The sequence below is a fragment of the Stegodyphus dumicola genome, chromosome 9 (genome assembly GCF_044657685.1).
Source record: "Stegodyphus dumicola isolate Sdum_Otavi_A_Nest chromosome 9, ASM4465768v1".
In the NCBI taxonomy this organism is placed as follows: Eukaryota; Metazoa; Arthropoda; class Arachnida; order Araneae; family Eresidae; genus Stegodyphus; species Stegodyphus dumicola.
Window position 1 is genome coordinate 87,628,868 of NC_140776.1, and position 18,559 is coordinate 87,647,426.

General features: G+C 31.9%; 1 protein-coding gene across 1 annotated transcript; it reads left to right on the forward strand.

Moving 5' to 3' along the window:
• Positions 1-1,757: 1,757 nt before the first annotated feature.
• On the forward strand, positions 1,758-7,876 carry LOC118179841 (uncharacterized). The gene has a single exon (XM_035349003.2). The coding sequence runs from the start codon at positions 1,951-1,953 to the stop codon at positions 3,148-3,150; it is 1,200 nt and encodes a 399-aa protein (XP_035204894.1). The 5' UTR covers positions 1,758-1,950; the 3' UTR covers positions 3,151-7,876.
• The last annotated feature ends 10,683 nt before the right edge of the window (positions 7,877-18,559 follow it).

Below are 18,559 nucleotides of genomic sequence, written 5' to 3' on the forward strand. Positions count from 1 at the left end.
TTCTTCTGTTACTTCTTTTATTACTCCGGATTCCAGACATTCTTCGAACAATTTTGGTGACGACGGAAGTGATCGGTAAAACAAGTCAAGGTAAATTTATTGGTTTTATCGAATTTAATTCTATTTGACTTTATTGAATTTATTTTTATTGAAATGGAATCGTTAATTGAGAAACGAAAACCTGTCAGAGCGTCTTTATGAGAACAATTAATGCAATTTTGCGGAAATTAGAAAAGGAAATTCCTGATGAAGAATTTATAAAAACGAAACTTGTTACTTTAGAACGTTTATCTGTTGAACTTAATGCATTTGATACTCAAATATTAAATTCAAAATTTTATTCAAATGATCAGTTTGAAAGTGAATAGGCGAAGGTTGAAGAATGCAAAGAAAAATTAGATTTAATACTAGTAAAAACGAATTATTCTTCAATCGCCAAATGATACAATCTACTAGCAGTATTCCGCCGAATTCGAACAAACGAAAACTGAAATTACCTGAAATAGAGTTAAAACAATTCGGTGGCGAAATTAAAGATTGGTTACCGTTTTGGGGGGCAATTTCAGCGAATACATGAAGATAAAGAAATTCAAAACGAGGATAAGATGCATTATCTCGTTCAAGCGACCGTACCCGGTACGAGACCACGTGATATTGTAAATAGCTTCCCTGAAACTGCCGAAAATTATGAAAAGTTTATATAAAGCTTAAAAAATAGGTTTGGCAGGGAAGAATTGTTGGTAGAATTCTATATTCGGGAATTATTAGGTTTGATTATTAAAAATGTCACTGATCAAAAGGGAAAATGCAGTATATCAGAAATGTATGACAATTTGGAGTCGTATTTACGTTCGTTGGAGTCAATAGGAATGACAAGCGATATATGCGCTGCAATGCTGTTTCCGATCGTGGAATCTTGCATTCCCGAGGAAATTTTACGAGTTTGGCTTAGAAATCATGCATCAATAGTTACAACGGAAAATTCTCTGAGAAATTGAAACAATTATTATTGATTAAGACACATTAATTATTATTGCTTTTCAAGAATGAAGTAAAAGGAGAGCAGATAATTTCTTTGGCAAAAGCTGGATTTAAGTTAATTGATTCGGGTGCAAAGAAAGAAAGTAGAAGAGATAAAAGGTACCAGAGTGAACATTTCGCGCCTACAGCAAATGATTTATTCTTAGGCCATAATAAAGCTACCAATTATAGTGAGAAGAATTCTTGCATATTTTGTGAAAACATTCATGAAAGTCGAGATTGTTTTGTTGCTCAGAAGATGCCTCTGAGTCAAAAGAATGATGAAATTAAGAAAAAGAAGGGTTTTTACTTCTGCCTCAAAACTGGACACAGGGCCAAGCAATGCAAGATACTAAGACATTTACTGCATGTATGCATCATATTTGCGAAAAGCACCCAAAGCAATTAAAGAATTTCTCTCACAAATTTGTTTTTTTTTATTTATTTTAATTACTATTATCTCACACTAGTTCCAAAGATTCCAAGAATATTACTACTTCTCTTCTGTTTCTTAGTTGCCTAAGATTAGCCCATCATGCTTATCTTCTATTATTATTATCGTTATTATCAGTCCTTCATACAGCAAAAGAACTTTTATAATTATTAAAATACTGGAAATGTAATTTTTTTTTTTCCTCCAGCGAAATTCCAGCGAAATCGTCTTTGGTTGAGCTGTAATGAGTTGCTGAATTGGTGCCGTGGTTTTGAGTCACGTAGTATTGACGTTAAGCTGCGTGGCAAACTTATTTCACTTGGAACATGTGCCCGACGCGGCGTGGCGGTATTTAACTAGCACGAGGTTTCTTATTAAAATCGTGTCGTTTCTGCCTGTGTGGTGAGTTTAATTCTGTTATTTGTTGTTCTCTAAAAGTACGTTGAGTACTTACTATTTTATTCATATACTGTTGTGAGAAATTTAATACTTGTACTATGCAGTCGAATCAGACCGACAGTATTGTAGACAGCTCTCTCGCCGAATGGCCGACATTACATGATGTATGCAATAATAGTAAGCAACCTCTTCAGAATGGATGCTCTGCAAAAAGTAATCGAAATGAGCAAAGCAGAACTGTGTCTCCGATTGATAAGAGCGAAGGTGATGATATCACACAGGAAAACGAAAATTCGACACAACAACGCAATTGCCGGGGGGCCAAGAAAAAAGGCAGTAAGCTTAAATGGAAACCCGTACCTTTAGAAACACCCCCTTATAAAAATCGTTATCATCGCGGCGGAAGACAAGGATCTGAAGCTTCTCGTAATGGTTTAACTAATTCAAATAAAAACGAAAGTAATGAAATACCAAATGGTTACGAAAGCACCAGAGGCAACACGCGAGGTCGTTACAGAGGCAAGAAAGGTAGAGGCTATCCACCAAATAGTCGGCATCAGCGTCGAGAAGGAACTGCTAAAGATAATGAAACTGAAAACAATGGGGAACAAGCTGTGCAGCCATCTGATGCTGAATATTACCCCCAGGAGTTTTTTGATCCTTATTTAAGTGGTGATTATTATAAATCTGCTACTCGTCGCAGTTTTATTAAAAAGGCTATTCGTAGTCAAATAGAATATTATTTTAGTGAAGAAAATCTTGTAAAGGATGTTTTTGTGAGACGTAACATGGACGCTCAAGGCTATGTGCTTCTGGAATTAGTTGCAACATTTCGCAGAGTGCAGAATATGTCAGCTGATTTAGATACTATCGTGGAAGCTGTTAGTGAAAGTGATAAACTGGAAGTTCTTGATGGCATAAAGGTTCGCCCAGTGATAGATCCTTTAAGGTGGCCACTTTTAGAGGAGGACTTAACTTCTGACAAAAGTCATCTGTTGCTGGATCCTCTTGAGTATCGACTTTTAGAACAAGATGTGTGGTGCGATGAAAGTCATACAATGATTAGTCCTTCGGAATGGCCAGCTGTTGAGCATGATTTACGGTCACATACTCTTCGACCTGATGTCCCTGACTTTGTACCTGGTCAACCGTACATGTGTACTGTGATAAATGATTTACAAAATATGCACTTTTATTCACAAGATGATGACCAACACATGTCAAATGGTATAACAAATTCTGCAGATAACCACTTTGATGGTATGATTCAAAACACACCTGTTGAAGCTGCAAGTTAAAAGTGTTTTATTCCTTGTCATATTTGCCAGGTATTGCTCAGCCTGGTACATAACTTGTTATGATGCCTTAAGACTTTCAGGATTAATAGACATTACTCACATTACTTGAGTTATTTTGATGCATGCATAACTTGTGACAATTTCATCATTATGATCATTTATTGCATGCATTTTTGTGATAATGCAATTGTTTTACTTATTTCAGTCTGATAGAAATCTTATTTGCCAAATTAATGATTCCGTTGATAACTAAGAAGGGGGGAAAACTTTGCGTACAAAATATTTGTTATATGATGTTTTTAAGATTGCATTAGTATTCTTATGCTTATTTCAATGTAAGCACTGATTTCTGCCAGCTTTAATTTGAAAATCAACTGATATGTTGTTGGTATGTTATCCATTCATGCAGTATGAAGAAATGCTCTTGTTAAGAGCATTATAATATTTTGCATCATTTTTGAGTTTGTAAATCATTTAAATGCGAGGGTTCTCTGATATACGTATTATATAGTTTTTAGTTATCTAACCTTTTTTTAGAATGTAGTAAAATGTTTGATATTTGAAATATTTTGTCTAATTCAAAATGTTGGATTATATTACGACTGAAATTATTTTAGTGCTTTCAAAAGCATTTTTGTATTAGATATTGTAACATTAATTGCTTTATCTATTGTTGTGAATATATAATATGTATTATCTTCCCTTTCATTTTGTGTCGTACTGCACTGAAATGGTTGTTTCATCTTGATAATATTTTCCTGATAGTTGAATGAACTGATGCTTTTGGTAACACATCGAGCTGTGTTAAAGATATGTATTTTCCTTTCTGTATCCTTGAAGTGTAGGATTGTATTTTTATTTGTAATATTCATTATAGAAAGAAATATTGACTTAAAAGCTTGCAAATATCTCATAATTATATAAATGTGTACAGCTGTCTAGTCTCATAAATTGTTAGTTAACAACATTATGCAGTTTTGGATTTGGGAGAGGGAGTTTTGACCAAATATTACTAAACCTACTATTTTGTTGTCATATTATTGCATATTGAGTGCATGTAAATATTTTGTGATCCTGTTGTGGTTTACTCTTATAAGTGGTGTAAATAGTTAACACATATTCTTATTTTCTAAAAAAGTATGTTTCAAGCTTTTAGGTGGTATTTTTCACTTTTAGTGTGTGGCATAAGACTGAAGCTTGAACAAAGATACGTGTTTTGTATTTGACTAGATATCACGTGTATATAAAAGAATCCTTCTGCAGTTTTTGTGTGTACATAAGTTGAAAGTCTATGATCTTTTAAGGAGTAGCATTAACGGTACCTTGTGGCCTTGTTTTCTAAATACTCATATATCAATTTAGTGTGATTGTTTAGTCTAGAACGCAAATTAAAAAATGTGTTCCCATGGATATATTGAAGGGATGCCATTGTTAAATTTAATTTCCCAAATGTGCTATTACATTATTCTGCATATTTTATTAGAATTTTACATTGGAAGTACTGGATTGTAATATGCAGTGACTAATAACGTATCTGTTTATGGTGTATATTTTTAACATGAAATAATGGCTGTAATATATTATCCGTATACTCTGTTCTATTTAGGCACATTGTGTACTTTCATGTTTGTGTGTTAGGTATTTGGTGGAGTGAAGTGTGTATGTATGTGTGACTTTAAATTATAGATTTAGGTATATCATTTTAAGTCTTGTGATTTTTATGTTATGATTTGTGATAATAGGAAGCTTCAAGTGGAAAGCTCCCAAAAATTGGAATTGAATTACAGTTGTGCCTCAGTATCTGTGGTTTTATGTGACAGGGGGCATTCATGTTCATGATAGCAATCTATAATAAAAGGGGAATATAACTCAAGATGCATCTAATGGTATCTCTACAAACCTGAATCGTGAATGTAATTAAAATTGGAGAATAGAAATAGTCATAGTGGAACTTCTCAAACTCTGATCTTATGGCTCTGCGTTGTCTTAAATATGCTGGTAGAAAATCTTGACTGTCAGTATTTGATTATTTAATTTATCTTTATTTCTGAAGCCATACTGTTTCATGTTTGCTTGAATTATTCAATCTGTCAACAATATGTTAGCATTTACAGTAAAACCTAAGCAGGTGAAAATTGATACTAGTGTACACTAGTATTTGGAAACTGCTAGTGGGCTATTAGTTGAAGATTGATTTTTTATTTGTACCATCTTGTGAAACAGTGTTTTATGCTGTATGGTACAAGAAGTACATTTATTTTTTTGCTTGGTACTTCATTTTATAAATGAGTTCATAATGCAAATTTAGCCAAGCCAAACAATCTTTTTTTTTTTTTTTTTCTTCTTCATTTTCCATCCTATTTTGATTCTCAGATGAATTATGTTTTCGCTAGATTTTTTTTTTTCTTCTTTTTTTTTCCATTTTACTGTTTTAGTTAAACAAAAATATTTTATCTTTAAAATACAAAAGAAAAACATGTACTGAAATGTTCTTAACTGCCTATCAAGATTTTTGTTTGAAATAGTTTTAAGGAGTACTTTTTTTTTAAATTTTATTCTTATTTTATTTCCAAACCAAATAATGTTCCTGGTAGAATCTTTCTGTTTTGTTTCCAAGTGTTTCAGCTAAATGAGTTAACTTTACTTTTGAAATAGAGATTAAAAATGACCTATTAAGGTATTAAGTGCCTGTTAGCTAAAATTGCGATTAAAATTTTCACTGAAATATTAGAACAAATTAGTAAAGAAATCTATTTTCTGCAAGATCAATTTATATATATAATGTTTAAGCTTTAGCATAAATTTTAAAAAATCTGAAGGGAAGGCACTAGAATTACAATCTTTGAAATCAGGGTAAAGAACATGTATGAAAATGCCTAATCACTTAATTGTATATATTTATTCTGCATATATCTCTTTTCAAGGATGAAATATATTCATATAAAATAATTTAATAAGTTTTAAAAATAAAAATTAGTTCTTTTTGTTCGTTAAATTTATTATGCTACCGTTAAAGTGGCTAAAAATAAATAAATTTAACTTGCAGAATATTTTATTAAATTTTATTAAGTGGTTAAAAATATCTATCTTCAATGCTTAAAACATGGAACTTATTGAACACAGGTTATTGTACATAAAGTAATAATCCTGAAATTTTCTGATTAGTACATTACAGTTGCCAAATGAATAATGTACGACCTATTGTATGTTATTATATTTAATAGTATATTGTGTAATGTATTATTATATACAGAACAATTTGATGGTATGTTATTTATTGTTAATGTCTTACATGTATAATTTGACAAGTAAATGTAACTAATAATGTATGTTACATAAATGTTCTGTGTAGTATAGCATTTGCTACTGTCAGCAGTTTCTTGCTTCTGTAATAAGTTTTGGAATGTTAATACCTGTGTATATGGAGGCACTACTGTATTTTCAAATATGTAATTATTTACTTCGTATTTTTTGTAATTTTCATGATTGTGCTGATGCGTGAAATTTTTTCTGTGTTTTTTTGGTATTTTTATATTTTCTCTTTTTTATATTATGCAATATGAAAAAAAATTAGGAGGGAGGGGAGTTTAGTTATTGTTTCACAGCTTTTTTTTTTTATATATATAATTGTATCTGAAGATGTCTCTGCAATTGATGGCATCATACTTTTTCCTCAGCATTTAATGAAAGGCATGATTTTCCCTTTTTTAGTTCGTGAAAGCAAGTGATATTTGCTGTTTTATAACTGAATATGTAAAATAATCTAAGAGCATTTTAAAGTTTCTTTTAACATAAGTTCAACTGGAATCAATAAAAAAAATTGTTTTTCCATATTTCATTTGTAGAAGCTTATGAAAAGGTGCAGGATTTTGTTTGTAATTTGCCATTCTGTTCGAACTGGTGTTTAAAGTACAGATTTCATTAGAATTACGATATGTTCTCATTTCCTGCCCTTTTTGTGAGTACATTATGCAAATTTCTATTACTAAAATAGTTTTATATTTGTTAATTTATTCAATGCATACATTAAATTGCAATAAGTATGCCTGTACATGTATATAAAAAATAATGAGCAAATATTTAGTTTGGGGGGAGGGTAATATTTTTATTTTACTCTGAGAAAATTAAAATCTCATTTAGAGGTTCATTTGATGAATTCCAAATTCATTTTATTTTAAATTCTTTTTTTTGTATTGTAAATTAATTAGTGTTAAAGCTGATTAATTTCTCCCTGGTGTAATCTGAATTGCTTCTTAACCACAAAACCAGTATTAGATTTGGTGAATTTTATTAGTATATTAACAGATATGTTTTTTCTAAAATTGGTTTTCCCATTATATATTCATATTATGTATGTTGCATATTTAAGTTACAGCTAATATCTTAGCACATACTATATATTGGTTTTAATGATTTTTTTTTTTTTTTTTTTTTTTTTTTTTTTTTTTGTATGAAACTGTGAAACACATAGACTGAGTTGTATTTTGTAATCTCAGATTTCTGTCATAAAGGTGAAAATTTTGAATTTTTGAAATATTCTAATATAACCAATATTTATCTTACTCTTAATCTGTAGTTGATTAAGTATATATTATAAATTGTATTAAAATAAGCAAGCATTTGCTATTTCTTAGTAAATGTTAAATTAATTGAAAAAATATTTTGTAATTGTTAATTCTAATTGGCATATCACTGTTTAGTTTCAAATAAATTATCTTTAAAATCAGTCTGAATTAAGGTTTATTATTTCACAAAATATTTATCAGTCTTTTTTTGTGTTCTTTATATTTGAGCTTTCAAAAAGTGAATTCCAAGTCCATGTGTAAACTAAATACAGTGGTACCTTAGTAGATCAAGGGTAGTCAACCTTTTAAGTCTGTAAAATTTCTAGATCGCCCACCCATTCACAATAACTTAATGTAGCAGAACTACAAAGAAGTTTTTAAATGGAGGTTTAGTAAAACATATATAGTTAAATATATCCATTTATTTGTAGTATAATTTGCAATATTAAGCTTTAATAGGCAAAAAATTCATTAACAAACAAAGCGGTATAAATGTATAGAATCGAGTTCGCTGCACGAAGGGGAATGGTAAAGTAGAGAACTAAACTTTAAAGGGCATTTATATATATCCATGAACCACCTTGATGACATGGTGTTTGTATCATCCATGATCCCATGTATACATCCATGCATGTTTCGATCCTCTTTGCTCACTATGGCACGAAAACTTTCACTATCCAGCGTGAAAGCCTTAAGTGGCTGGTAGGGACCAGTTTGACTATCCTTGGTACAGATCATTAATCCATTCCAAATCCGGGAATATGCCTAATAAAAAGAACATAATTAATCTGTTCTCATAAAAAATCATATCCATATATAACACTGTTTAATACAAAAATATAAATGCAGTGTGCAGAGTATATACTGTATGTAAATGTAAATTTATGATTACAGATTTATTAATCTCTTTTAATCTATCAGATCCCTGCATGGACTTGGTTAAGCATCACCAAGTTTTTACTAAAATTCTGTTCGAAGAGCTTTTCTTCTGCTTTCTTCAGAGGCTCAGGCCCGTGCTGTGCTTTCATATAGAGAGGCTGAATAAGCAGCGAAATCAAAACATTTAAGAGGCAGTATTTCGAAGACTTGCATCGTACTGAGAAAATTTACCATCCATGATAAGTCATGATTATTATCAGAATGTATAGCATTTTAGCTTGTTTTAGTGGTTGAGTTTTCATTTTTGCCCTTAAGCTGTTTATCATTTGGTATATGTTTTGAATCTCCAGCTGGCTCCCCCCTATTGTAAACTACATTATACCTGGCAAAATAATGTTTATGATTTGAAAAATGAATTACGAATTTTGTTCATTTGTCAGATGGAAATTGTAGCTGATCTTTGGAATACGGTAATTTGTAGGTGATTTGTTGATTATTTATCTGCCTATTTGCTAAAATTACTAGGTTGAATCTGAAGATGTTAAACAGTAATTTGCATAGACTGGTCTAATGTTATCCAGAAATATTTTTTCTTATGAGATAATTATTCTTATAAACCGTATTGTCTTACATTAATACAGCTTTTTACAGAATTTGCAATTTAATTGATAATTTAAAATTTTGCTTTTGTGTTCCATAGCTGCCAACTCTGGTTTTACCATGAGACTTCTACTCTTTCAACTCATCTTCCAGTCTTCAGGTTTTTAATTTTTGTCCTGTATTAAATGAAATGTTTCCTAACAAAAAAGTGGAATTTATTGAAACTTTAAGTTGGCAAATTCCATTCTGCTACCTCTAGTATTTTCAGAATAATTTTTGTTAAATTTTATTTAAACAGAATTGTATTTTTTTCTTATTACATTTTATTAATCTGTGTCTTATTAAATTTCATTTGATCTAAGTTGACTATCTACTGTGACAGTTGTAGATTTTTATATGAAGATTCAAGCAGTGTTTAATCAACTAATATTTGTATTTAATTTTGTTTACTTCAATAAATGGTACATTATTACACACAGATCATCAATTATTAATTTTATTTTTATTATATTTAAAAATATTCCAACAAATAAAAAAGCTTTCCTTCCTTGGGATTTTCTTGGTATAAATCAAAATTACAAAGTGAAATTAGCCAAATAACATAAAATTTAGAATATTCAATTAAGTTTTAATATATTTCACATCCGAGTTGAATTACAAATACTTAAGTAACTCAAACTGTGAATTATGAAATGAGTTAGATTGAAGTTCTTTTGAAAAGATGTTGCCACACAGCATAAACCTGCTGGTTTTAAGATTTCATAATTGGCAGCCAAGGTATTCTAAGTTTTATAAATAAAAGTTTTCTTTTTCTTCTCTCGGTTCCAGAAAAAAAAAAAAAAAAAACTATAAAATAAGATGCTTTGGTATTTGCCAGTGCCTGTCTATAACTACCAACATTTTCACCCTCTGTCCATACAGCATGCTTTCAACATCAGTAAATAGATTTAACAGGTGATTTTTAAATTTCTGGTGAGTATTTTGTGGCAATTGCTTCAAAATACAGGGTATTTCATATAGAATAGAAAAAAAAAAAAAAAAAAATGTACCTGTGAATGCTGTAATTACTTTATTTTGATAAATTAAATTTACAATGAAACTGTAGTTGTCCAAGTTTTTATAGAGTTTGTTCTGTGTATGCCTTTGACATAGCAAATATCTATGCAGTATTTCAGGTCTGCTACACTCGTGATAGAATAGCCTTTGTTAATGAAACAAGCACTTTAATTATCCACTGCTTCAGTTGCTATAAGTCCTAGGAAAATGGAAGACAAACACTTTGCCTTTAACAAAACTCCATAGAAAAAATCACTGGGGATCTCTGTGGCCAACATTGCAGTGGCATAGCATTTGACCCAGCATGGCAATCCGTGTTGCAGCACGGCAGTTTTATGCCATTGTAGTGAAGCACTGTCTTACTGCAAAATAAAGTAGGGGATAACTTTCTCAAAGTGAGGGAGCAACAACTCTGATAGCATAACTTGGTAAATGCACCCATTAGTCGATTTTTCTATGAAGAAAAAAAAAGGGCCCAAAACAACTATTAGAAATGGCACAGAAAATATTTACCTATGGAGAATCATGCTCGTGTTCCATTTAAAATATGGATTTTCCATGCCCCAAAATTGTAAATTATGGCAATTAACTTAGTATGGTTCTGTTATCAGGACCGGATTCAGAAATGGATGTGTTGATGTATATATGTAAGCATAAATGTATGTGTACACATATAGCATTATATGCACATACATTCATACAATTCTGAATACGGTCCCGATGGCAGAACAGCCCCATTAACTTTGCTAGAAATGTGAAAATTGGCTTCATCTGAAAACACAAGTCTGTTTGTGAAACCATCTACTTCCAGCCTATCTTGCAAGCTCTCATAAAAAGCTTTTAACGGTTTGTCAAAAGGTTTTAACACCTAGGTATATGGTCAAGATGTTTCTATAACACACACCATACCATTGCATGAGCCACATAAGAGTTCAGAACTTGAATGACGCATTGATTTTGTGGACATTGTGAGAACATTTCACAAATTTTTTCAACCACTTCAGTTTTGGCTGCTGGTTTTCTTACACAAGCAGCTGGTATTCTTGAAACTGCTTCACCCACCATTCGATGTTGTGATGATATGTCACATTGAATAGTGATGATATGTGTGACCGAATTTTGTGCAAAAATGTCTTTGAATGATGATAAATTATGAGGTTTGGGCATATTCGGAAACGATACAGTGAAATACGTTTAACGCGAAAACGCTTAAGATGAAATATTGGTTAACACAAAATGATGGAACGGTCCCGACAAACTATTTATTTTCATGGAATTTTTTTTTTTTTTAACACAAAACGAAAATCGCTTAACATGAAAAGATTTCCCTTCTGGAAGTGAACAAAATATGGAAAACACCAGCAGCGCAGGCGACATTTAAAAGGGGTGTGAAATGAAAGAGAGGTGGTTTCGTAAGTTTCGTTGAAAGGAGGCTAAGTTGGCTTTGAAATCCCTCGGAATAGCTTGTGACACGAGCCAGTTTTGTTTATCTAAGATACTTTCGCCCTCCACCTCTACAAACGCAACACAAAACATCTCATCTTTGATGAGTTGGCCTTGGAAATTGGTGATGTTTACATCGCAATGTATGTAAAAATCAGTAAGTTTGATTCGCGCCAAAAGAAATGGAGCATATTGAAAGTGAGCCGACACTTGATGAAATGTTTGAGAAAGTTTCTGTATCGTCCGAAGAATTTGTTGCGGTAGATGATGATAATATGTGTACAGCCCTAATTATTTCAGACAAAGACATTTTGGAATTTGTTCAAAGCTAAAAAAATATTGATAGAGATTCCGTGTCGAAAATGAAATGAATAATGCAGCTCCTTTTCACACGTTATCTGAAATGAGGAACATCATGAAAAGAATGCACAGTTTATTGAGACACATATTCCAATGGTGAAATGAATAACAAAATGGATGACATTGAACAATTTGATGCGAAAAATATCAGATTATTTTCCAAAAACTAAATTTTTTTTTTTTTCAAAAAACTTGAAAATTTTGTATTAAATTAAGTCTTTGTGGATGTGTTTGTTTCATTGATTTTTATTAAATACATGCACATATACATATATATGAAATAAAATATACTCTATTAAACTTGATTTTGTTGAATATATATTTGTTTTCTTGCAATATCCTTTAACACGAAAAAATATTTCAGTTCCCTCAGTTTCGTGTTAAACGATTTTCACTGTATGCTTTCTCCTGCATGGATGGCACCATTTTCATCAACAGTGCCTCTGGTGGTAGTATTGTAACCAGAAGATTTTTTGCTGTTGCCAAATAAAACTTTTATAATTGCAGTTTCAGCTTAATAAATCAATTACAGAATTTCTGCTATGTTATTCTTTTTGTGCCATTTAGTATGAAATACACTAGTGTCAGATTGTTGTTCTTAGCAACTTTTCTTTACTCCCATGCGATTTCTCTTAAACCACTTTCTAGCTTTTATTTTAATGTTTTGTTTCCATGATAAATCTTTTGTCATGTAGTTTCATTGCATAAGAATTATAATACTCAGGACTTTTAGCAAGTTGCCATATGCATAGAAATAATGAATTGCTTCTGTTTTGTTTCCCAACAAATCTCATAAATGCATAATGTAAAATGTAATACAAATTAACTCAGTCTTCAAAACTTACTGGAGGAAAAGAGTTTTTAAAAAAAAGATTCAGTGTAGATATATGCTTGTTGTAATGGTTTGAAGTTGATAATAAAAGAAAAAAAAGTAAAAGCTTTCAGATTTGATATTATGCTCAAAGGGGCATTTTTGTTTTAACTTTTTTTTTGTGTGTTACCTTTATTTACTGATTTTATTTAGAATTGGATATTTAAAACAGAACGAGTAGTGCGCTGTCATGTCCCTGCATACTCCAGATGCAGTATCATCATCAGAACATGCGTTTTTAGATGGGTAACAGAAACTTTTCTTTTCCCCTCCTTTCTTTCCACAACGTGTGACAGTGGGTGAATGTTTCTGGAATTACATGTGGTTTCCTTATTGCATGCTTCTAGAAAAAGTGAGTTATTATTGGTTAAAACAAAGTCAAGTTTGCATTGTACATTTAGCTTAACGTTGTCTTATTCTAGTGTATGGGCTGCTTTCAAAGTTCAGTATAGGACAGTGTATTAAACCTGCAATATTAAGCAAAGCAATTTTTTAGAAATTTGAAGCATAACTGAAAATGAAACAGATGAACTAAGTCATCTTGCTGAGACATCGTATATTCACTGCTACGAAGTATTCAACGCATGTGAATTGTTTTTAATCTTCTATTACAAAAGGAATACTGCAGGTCACTCCTTACTCCTTGTCTAAAACACATAGTTTTCGATGTTACAGACTAAATTTGCATATTCCCAACTTTGCAAACGTTACAATTTTCCTTTATAATCTCTTCTATTTTCTTTTGTTCAAAAAGGTTATCGATTATATGGTTATTTCGGTAGGGTACGAACTGCGCCAAATTTGATCAAAGATCCCCATACCTCTCTTATCTAATCCACGAACTGCACGACGTTTCATGTACCCTATTTCTTTCCTAAGAAGATTGGGTGCTACAAAAAGTCATTTATCGCCATTAATGGGACATTCTATTGAGACTGCAAGCCTTTATTTTTGTTTATCAATATTGTAAAAATTGTGTATGCAAAAACAAATATTAATTTAAAGTCTGACGTGTGCTGAAGTAAAAATAAATTTCTTTTACACTCATTTTACAGGGTTCGTAGCGGTCCTTACAAGTGCTTATAAGTCCTTATATTTGAAAATAAAATATAAAGGCCGTTATAGGTGCTTACTTTTTCTTTAAAGCCTTTATTATTATTATTATTATTATTATTATTTAGTGCTTATTTTTTGCTTTGAGTGCTTTTTTTAATGAACGCGCATTGAAGTGTAGATAAACTTCCAAAAATGTGTTTATTTTCACACAGATTAGCCTTCTAAGGAATAATATTCGAAATGGCTTAAATAAAAGGAAAGTAATCGAATAGTCAGAATAATTTCTTTTCTTTTTTGCCAATACATTATACAGTACGGAAGTTGGGAGGTTCTCCCCTTTCTCCGCAAAATCTGTAATATTGAAGCAGCGGACTTTTTTTTTTTTTTTTTTTTTTTTTTGTCACTGTCCAATCTGGATTGAATAGGACTAAAAGTTTTGCGGTCTACCCAACCCATGCGAAGAACGATTCTATTTTGGAAATTTAACGGTCTGTTCAAAATTAGAATCAAAAACGCCCCAGATTAGTAAGTTTCTTTCTTTTCCTTTATTTAGTTCTTTATTCTCCGAATACCTGCAGCTGTTGATTCCGATTGCATAATATCACGTATGGAAGAATTACGCGACACGTATTGCGGAATAACGTTTGCGGTATTTTGAAGAGATAATTAATTTTGATGTTCAGTCTGAGATTTATTTATGAACATTTAAAAGAGTTTTACTGTTCTTTCTAAGCAAGAATATTTCTCAGTTCCGTTGGTCTATTTTTATGTGATGCACATATCGAAATGTCAAAATCATTTATTTAGCCGAGAAATCTAAAGAACGGCTACAATCTCCCCAACCCTTTCTCTTTTTCCAGTTACGCTCGACTATACGGAATATTCGGCAATTTCCGAGTATGCGGATTAGTTAAGCTTTTACTGTTAAAGGATGACTGCATGAAGCAATTTCCCGTCTCATGATTTCAGAAATGTTCCTCTTTTTTACTTAAATTACTTTGCTTGGAATATATGTTAAGGGAAAACTGTTATGCAATGAAAATTTAGAAACTGTTCAGAATTTTGGTTTAAGTTAAATTATTTAAATATTAATATGAGTGGAAAAATATATATATATATATATATATATATATATACGAGGGTTGGAACTTTAATAGTGGCAACACAGCTGAAAAAACGCTATGCAACAAAACCAAAGAATATCGTGTATACCACACGTAAACTACATACCTACCTTACCTCTCAGCAAAAAGACTCATCCTGCCTACGTCACGCACATGCGGAGTGACGCGAAGAACGGATCCTTGTATTAGCTCGCGGTCTAAAGTAAGTGTTGTCAGGATGTTTTCAAAACAAGAACAACGATGTTGGATAAAAATTGAATGTGCCAGAGGTCGTACAGCACGACAGTGTCATGAAGGGCTTCAAGAGGCTTGCGGGGAATCTGCATTGCCTTACAGAACCGTAGCAAGAGGGGTGAAAGCATTCAATGAATGACGCCAAAACGTGGCATACATGCTGCGGCCAGGTTGTCCGAGTGTCAGCGATGCAGACGTGCAAGCTGTTGCCTCACTAATGGACAGTGATCGCCGCCAAACGATTTGTCAGCTGGCCGGACAAACAGGATTAGCGCATACGACTGTGCTGCACATTCTGAAGGAACGCCTGTCCATGAGAAAAATTGCTTCACGATGGGTTCCACATCAACTGACGGAAATGCAGAAATGGATACGATACAATGCTGCCCGAACCCACCTGGAGTGCTATGAGCGCGAAGGAGATGCTTTTTTACGCCGTATCATTACGCTGGATGAGACTTGGGCCCAATCGTACCAGCCAGAACTGAAATGCCAATCAAACGAATGGCGTCACCACGACGTTCGAAATTTCGTCAGAACCCCAGCAATGTGAAAGTTATGGTGATTCTCGTGTACGACTGTGATGGTGTCATCCTAATGCATACCGTTCCCCCACAGCAGACCGTCACTGCGCAGTATTACTGCTCATTTTTGGAGCACAATCTCCGACCAGCTTTGAGAAAAAAACAGCGACACTTTCTGCAGAACGCTCCTCTCATGTTGCATGACAATGCTCGGCTGCATGCAGTGCAAGCTGTGACTGATTTGTTAAAGCGATAGTGCTGGGAAGTGCTTTACCATCCACCATACTCCCCAGATCTAAGCCCTTGTGACTATGACTTAATTCTTAAGATGAAGGAACCACTTCGTGGCACTCGCTTCCAAACTGTTCCTGAGATTCTTGCAACAGTAGACCGATCCATTCAAACTATCAACAAAACAGGTGCTGCTACAGGTATTCTGCAACTCCCACATCGTTGGAAACGGGTTGTACACAATGCTGGTGACTACATTGAAGGACTGTAAAACATGGTGACATGAATCACTTTTGTATTCCTTGTAAATAAATAGTTGCCACTATTAAAGTTCCAACCGGAAACTGGCTCATATACACGTTACACATGGGGAAAACCACGAAAACACCCATGCAGCCAGCCCGTTCGCGGGATTCGAACCTCGGACCGAACTACCAGTGTTCAGTGACTTTACTGCTCGGCCGCTGGTGGGCTTAAAGGAATGATGAGCCAGATCTTTTTTATTCTCTGTAAGAATTAAAAACTTTCCAAGTTGTAGATTTTAGTTGCTTATATATATATATATATCAGTTTTGAATAGTAAAATTGATAGATTAATGACATACACAAAACTGATAAATAATCAATCTATCAAATATCGGATTTGTAGCTCACTTTAAATAAGTTTCTTGTCTATATAAATATTAACAAATCTTCTTAGATAGCAGAATGGTTTTTAACTTTCAAATTTACCATTTTAGGTAAATAGTTCTAATTTAACTTTAAAAATTCTCTTTATTAAATCTAAAAACTGGACTTTTTAAGTCATTATAAATTCACACTAATATTATTGCAATATATTCCCGTATTAAGCTTTCCATTTTTAATCATTGAAGTTATTTTAAGGTTATTTAACTTTGTTACAAATTCCATATTTTAATACTGGAAATGTTTAAATATTTATTCTGTTTTCCACCTGATGTATTTTGGCATACATTTAATTTCTAATACACATTTAATTAATAAATTAATAATTATCTGCGTCAGCAGAGTTTTTATAATTAATAAAAAAAAATCAAACTCCCTTATATTCATAGACTAGGATTTTCAATTCCCTTTTAATCCATTCCTTTTTCACATATTGTTGCACTGTACTCAAGTTTTCATGTATATAGAATTTATATACTTTGTATTGTATTTATGCCAATTTATATTTAAATGATAATTTTTTACAAATTCTTGCATCACAACTCTAGTTAACAGAAGATATTTCTAACACCTTGGGAAAGCTTAATCTTCAGCATGTAGCTTATTTTCTAATTTAGTTTCAAGCTGAATTGTTTGTAAAATTAATTACTTGAAATTATTTGTTAACAAAGATGGTCGCTAAATCACGCTAATAAAATTTCTAACTGTTGTAATTTATAATGCAACGGGTTCATGTGATTAATAATCTAGTTCATTTATAATTTTTTCAGCAGTATTGAAATTAATAGCAGATACTGATAATGTTATACATTTAGATTACAATGATTTAGATTGCCATTGCCTCCTTCACTCATGCTTTTATGCTACATTCCTAATATTTCATAATGGCATACAGGTAAGTTTAACTCATTCACCAAGCATGTAAATCTCTAATTCAGCCCACTTTTGTTCTTACGTGTGCTGTATCTTCTATTTTCTTTAATATATTGTTCAGCCTAATTTCAAAAGGTCTTATGATCAAGCGGAAAAGTCACTAAACATTGGTAGTTCGATCCGAGTTTCTAGTCCCAGTGAATTTTTGTACTTATTTACTGTGTAAAAATGTAGCGTAAAAATTTCAGTTCATGAAGTACGAGTAAAAATACTTTTTTAATTTATTCTTTAAAAATATTGCAAAAATTTTTACCTTTACCTTAGCATATCTTTTTACAAATCCCTCTAATAAGAAAAAATAAGGAAGGAAATTAACTCGGTTTCGGTGATTGATACCTTGATGTAAATTATATGTAACATTTTTACAAAAGCATAGAGTTTATATGGATATCAATAAAATAAGGATTATTTCTCCATCTAATTTTCTTAACATGCTTATTCCAGAATTTTCTTTTCACACTCTAGCACTTAAATTTATGAGTTTCCTATAATCATTCAATTTCTCTAGCCATGGCAACTTTGCATGCCTTCTTACAAGTAATTATATTTTTAACCACTGTATTTTAATTCCTGTTGACTATCAGTACATTATTCACTGATTTCACAAGTGCAACTTTTATTTTATACGCAAATCTACGTAAAATAGCATTAAAACTTCAGTTATGCGGAGCTCCTGATCGATTGTTGTTTTAGATTGAATGAAATTAAGCTTAATGTTACTGTTAATTAGCTTGTTATTAATTTAATTATACATTTCTAATTAATTATATGTTCAGATATTTCCAAGTATATTACTCAAACTTTTGCATCCAAATTTTTAATTTTTCGTTAAAAAAATAAAATTTT

Coding starts and splice junctions, on each gene's coding strand:
- LOC118179841 (XM_035349003.2), top strand. CDS start 1,951: ATGCAGTCGAATCAGACCGACAGTATTGTAGACAGCTCTCTCGCCGAA.